General features: G+C 24.2%; 1 protein-coding gene across 1 annotated transcript; it reads left to right on the forward strand.

Annotated features, from left to right (window-relative positions):
• Positions 1 to 888: 888 nt before the first annotated feature.
• On the forward strand, positions 889 to 1,622 carry Bm1083 (Uncharacterized protein; the record flags this gene model as incomplete). Its single annotated transcript, XM_001895504.2, has 2 exons — positions 889 to 1,056; positions 1,404 to 1,622. The coding sequence occupies 2 exons, from the start codon at positions 889 to 891 to the stop codon at positions 1,620 to 1,622; spliced, it is 387 nt and encodes a 128-aa protein (XP_001895539.2).
• Positions 1,623 to 6,000: the final 4,378 nt, after the last annotated feature.

Genomic DNA, 6,000 nt, shown 5'->3' on the forward strand with positions numbered 1-6,000 from the left:
TGAATGGAACAAATAGCTATGAAATTGAGAGGATGAAAAAGTTTCCGTTTAAATTATTAGTGATAAATAAGCATGCTGAAACATAGGGGATTGTTTATAACAGAGCTATGAAAATGTTTTAAACATTGGTAATGAGTTAAAAAATATTACGCGTTGTGTCTTTTTTCTTTTTTTTTTTTTTTTTTTTTTTCAAGTGTAAAGGAGGACAGCCATATTCACTAGAGAGTGTAAATAATAAGAAACGTTGGAAAGGGTTTTAATGGTGTGCTTAAATATAATGTAAAACTGGAAAAAAACAGTACTGATGGATTAAATTAACGAAAAAGAAGATGATTTCATATAAGTTTTTCTTCTTTGTATGGAAGGAGGGTTGTGAAAGTAAATGAAATCTATCGATATCTCAAATAGCAGCAAAATTATGGCATACTGAAGACATTCTGGCATTGAAGTCGAGTGTCAACGAAATTGCTTTTTTTTTCTATCTGCAAAGAGTGGCATGAAAGTATTCAGTTTTCCTCGGCCTGACTGGATAATATGCAAATATTTCTTTCTGATATGCTAATTTTTTTAATTCAATTTATATGTACATGCACATATCGACTGGTAAATTGGAAGTATCAAGCTTGTGATTGTTTGTTAAAATGGTTGCTTTGTTTCATTGTTTTAAAATTTTAATTGTTAGTTTTTTCCAGGTTTTTAAGTAGCACTTAATCTTTATAAATTCTAAAAATTATTGCCAAAGGAAGGATGTAAATGATCTAACTGAGTTAAGTTCAATTTTTTTTTTTTTTTTGCATGAAAAAGATGTAATATTTATTTTTCATACTGTTTTTGTATTCAAAATAAAAGCAAAAATTGGAAGGATTACAGGTTGCTTTTGTGGGTGATATGATAGGATCAACAATTAGTCTGCTATGTTACTCAAGTTTTTTTCAACAACAATACGAAGAATGTGATGATAGTGATTATTGCTTTTTCTTGGAAGATTATCCGATACTCGATCCAACCGATACGCAAAATCATGCACGTAGTTGTGAACGGCGTGGTTACTGTAAAGTAATTAAAATAATTGATTATAGTATAAAATTATTAAACAGAAAGATGAAATACGGCAGGGAAGAAGGGTATAATAATACTGTAAAAAATTTATGCATATATAATAAGTTTTCTTTCTTTTTTTCTTTCTTGCTGTTTACCTTCGATTTAAAACTTCAGTAAGTGTTAGAACAGTTTTTTTTTTTTTAATTTCCAAATTTTTAAAGAAATAAAAATTCAGGTTTTTTATAGATTAAAGATCAAAAAACTACAAAAAAAAATTCTTATTGGGGCTGATTTATTGCTAAATTATATTTAGTTTTTTTTTTTTTTTCTTATTTCTACTTTTTTTTCAAAATAAATTTCAGACACTGGTTGAGAATTTGAATGGTAAAATTTTGACAAAATATGGTTTGACACATAAATGTGGAACTTTTATGGCAAATGAAAAGACATATGCAGATTTATGTTGTTGCAATTATAATTGGTGCAACAGGTTAAAGGTTAATGAATTACCATTAGTAATGGATAGCAAAAAGATGAAAAGAAATAGAGCAAGAAGATGGGAAGAAAGAAATGAAATATGAAATACTTTGTAACTGATGGAATAATTCATGAATTGCAATTAATACATATGGTTGGACCTTTCAAATTTGTGTAATTTCTTTCATATTGAATTTGTTCTTTCTTTTTTTTTTTTTTGTTATTATCCTTGCATTTAATCAATTATTAGATTTACTCTTGAAATTTTATTTCCAGTTTAAAATTATTGCATATTTTTGTTGCTGTAACTATTTTAGAATATAAAGGATTTTTTACATATTTTTTATTAACATGCATATTTTGCACAATTTTAATGCTTATTTTTTACAAACATCTGTCATTACATTATTTTTTTTCTCCCATTCAATTATTCTTTAAATAAATAACATTAAAATTTGTGATAAGCTTTAAATGCTTTTTTAAAATAATTAAGATGGTGTCAAAATTGAATGTTTAAATCAGTTTTGTTTGAAACAAAATTGAAAAAAGAAATGATATTAAGAATTTTTAGCAAATTCAAATAATCTTTTAAAGTATAAAATTTATTAACAAAAACAAAGAGCTATATTCTTCCACTTTTTTTTTTCCTTTCTCTCTGATACACAAAAAGATTTGTGTCGCCTTTTTCTTTCATTCTTTTGCGGAATCTTTCATATAATTTTTAGCCGAACATCAAAGATTGCTAAGAATCAGTTTATTGCGTAATTAACACTCATATATATATATATATATATATATATATGTCCTTGTTGATACATATCAATGTAAGCAGCAGTAGAGATTGACCGTTGTCCACTCCAATTCAAATTCATAGAAAAGGAAAGATTTTTGATCTGTTAGAAAATTTATGTGACGCGGTCATTTGACAATACAACTTGACACATCACAAATCACATCTTTTATCTTATAATATTTACCTATCTATCATTTTACTAATTTTACCGACATGTCATATCACGTATCATTCTATAATACCCACAAATAATTCTTTAATACTTAGGTATAATTTTATAACTTAGACGTATCATTCTATAATACCTATTTATCACTCAGTATAATCTTATCATTAATATAGAATATAGGCAATCAGTATATTATTAAATTACTCTAATTAATCGAATTCTTCTTAAGATAACTTAATTTTTCATTTTTTATTAATTAGATTTTGTCCAATTTTTTGCACTATATATCTGTTTTCTAAATCTGCAATATTTAATGTATTTAATATTTAATGATTTTAAATTTGTATTGATTTCATAAATATCAATGCTTGTTCATTTAATTATTTTTTTTCTTCCTTTTTCCTTTTCTAAATGTAAAAAAATTTAGCTTCATAAACGAAAAAGCTAGGAATAACGTTAAATGATGGAAGAAAGTGTTCATTTCCAAGACTTTGTCATATTTGCAAATTTTAAAACATTACAATTCTTATTTTAAATTCCAATATGTTACACTTCTATAATGTATTAAATTTTTAAAAAAATTTTGTATTTCATCATATGTTTATTTAAAAAAATCAAAATGATTATAATTAAAAGCTGAATTTAAATCTTAGTATTATCATATCATTTGTAAAAAGGCTCTGGAAAAAATTAACATACGAACAAGCATAGACATTTGAATACTATAGAAAAATTCAAAAAAAAAAAAATAAAAAATAAAGAATTTATTATAAATAGGAAGAAAAAATATTACCAATATTAAGTAGCAAATTCAAATGGCATAGAAATATGCAAATGTCACATTCATATTAATGAAAGAATTATGTAGCGCTAAAAGCATATAATTATTTTGCAAATCATAAGCTTAGTGTTATTAATATCTTTCTTACTATCAATTATTAATCTATGAATCTGTGAAGATTTTAAATCAATGAATGAATCAAATTCTTGTCTTTTGTGATTTTTCCTTCTTGATATTCCTTCAATTCTACTTTTAACTATTTTGGAATGATAGGTTATTAAAAAACTAAATTAAACTTTAAAATTGGTCAAATATATTTTATTGCACATATATTATTCCTTCATCAAAGATTTGGTAATGCCAAAATAATATGCATTTAACTATAATTGCGATATTACTAATTATATTGTAATCATTCTTTTTCTCCTTTTCATTTATTTTCTATCTCTCTTGTTCCCAATCCATTATTACAATCTATCAATAAATTGAAAAAATATATGATATTAAATACGATTCCATTAATTATTACAGAACGATAAGTAATTATCTTATTTTATTAAACAAAAAAAAAAAAAGAAAAATAGTAAATTCTCGAAATGCTGCAAAATCGTTATTGAAAGGTATCGTTATCACTTTGTGTTGCACAGATTCCAACATTTTAAACATTCACTGCTAACAAATTCAGCCAGCGAATATTTGTTTCATTGATACATCCAGTGCCACTGATGTTATCACTGTTGTTGTTATCAGCGCTTTCATTGTTATTGTTGTTATATTATAACTTATTTTCATCACTATTATTGCTACTCCGTTTGTTTATATTACTATTACCAATGTTGTTATTGCTATTAATATTAATAGTATTTATTACTATTATTATCATCATTATTATTATTATTATTATTATTATTATTATTATTATTATTATTATTGTTATTATTATTATTATTTGTTATGATTATAATTGCATTATCGGTATTAAAACATTATTACCGTCTATTACAATTGTCAAATTAACATTCCTGGCTTATTTCCATTTTTCTATTTTATTCATTTTTCGTCACATAAATGATGAAATTTTAAGGTCATAATTTTTATGACAAGTATATTGCTTATTGATTTTCCTTCCATTGCTTATTTAAAGAAAAGAAGTATTTAATTTTCATTTATTTCTTTTATAACAAATGTTCGTTTTTCCTTCTTTATTTTGTTTTTCTTTTTTAAATTGTGTTTAAAAACAAATAGGAAATAAATTTAAAAAAAGGGAAAAAAGCAACAACATGTTTGCATTGTGAAAAAGAAAATATATCATCGGTTTGAGTTAAAAAAATTTTTTTTTAAATGTTTTTTCCCACTATTTCTCTCTTCCTTACCCTCCCTCTCTCTTTATCTCCCTCTATTAAATTGTTATTTCCATTTCATTTTTCGTAATTTATAATGAATGAATGAATGAATGATTTGACCGCTAAATCGCTTTTTGACAAATATTTTCAATTTAAAAAAACAATTTCTATAGTCCTTCTATTTATACGTCTACATTTTATTCATTTTCTATTTTTTTTTTTTTTTTTTAGTTAAATTAATTATCAGTGATTGGAGTTATTTTTCATTGAATGATTTCATTTAAAATAGAAATAAAAAGGAAGGAAGAAGGAAAAATCAAAATGGAAAATAAATTTTATAATTGAAAAATATCATATTTGAATGACATGTGAAAAGAAATGAAAAAATTTTTTATATTTCAAAATATTTGAAATAAAAATAAATGATATAGAAATGTGTATAAGAGGAAAAGAGTAAATAACCTTTTTTTTTTTTTTTTTTTTCAGAAAAAAAAATGTGATGAATAGGAGAATAGAAATGAAAAGATAAAATACACACCTGTTTTTTTTACCTTACTTTTTGTTTTCCTCCTCTTCAATATACATCGCTTTTATTCACTCATTCATTCAAGTTAGCAATCGATATAAGCGCTAATTGTTTCTCATAATGGACAATGGATACTTACTTATTTCAAACATTGAATAAAATGAAAAAGTAAAGAGATGAGAGAGAGAGAGAGATAGTGATGCGGGATCTTTTTAATCAAAGAAACAACAAAAACATCAAAGAAGGCAATTTTTCATCATTTTCTTTCTTTCTTATTTATCATCATCACTTTCTTTCAATTTCTTTTCATTCTTTAGTTAGAAAGATAACAAAAAGAAAGAGAAGAAGGAAAAAAAAAATGGAAATATGAATGAATAATTGTTGTTAAATGAATAAGAAGGAAATGATACATAAAAGAGGAAAGTGTATATTTATTCCTTCTTTTTTTCACTTTTTTTTTTTTTGTACATCAAAAAGAGGATGAAATGAGGGATTCTTTTATTGTTTCCGGGCGCAACTATCCTTTTGATGTTGCTTTAATTAGACAAGCTAAACATGCTATGCCATTATTCCTGTTTCATTTTATTTGTCAAAAAATGCGTGAATATATTGTTATTATTAATGCCATTAGTCAATTTTCTATTTGACCTTGAAATGTGAACTGTTGTTGTTGTTGATCGATTTTGATCTCTTCTTTAAATGTTAATTGTTGCTATTATTGTTGATAATGATTGACATAGATTTGAACTATTAATCAGTCTGGTTTTTAATTTTGTATTGTTATTGTTGATGAATTTCAATTTAATTTCAAATATAAATTTTTGTTGTTTCCTTTCCTATTAACAGGAATTACTGAATAATACGTATGCT

This window comes from Brugia malayi (genome assembly GCF_000002995.4).
Source record: "Brugia malayi strain FR3 genome assembly, contig: Bm_v4_ChrX_scaffold_001, whole genome shotgun sequence".
NCBI lineage: Eukaryota > Metazoa > Nematoda > Chromadorea > Rhabditida > Onchocercidae > Brugia > Brugia malayi.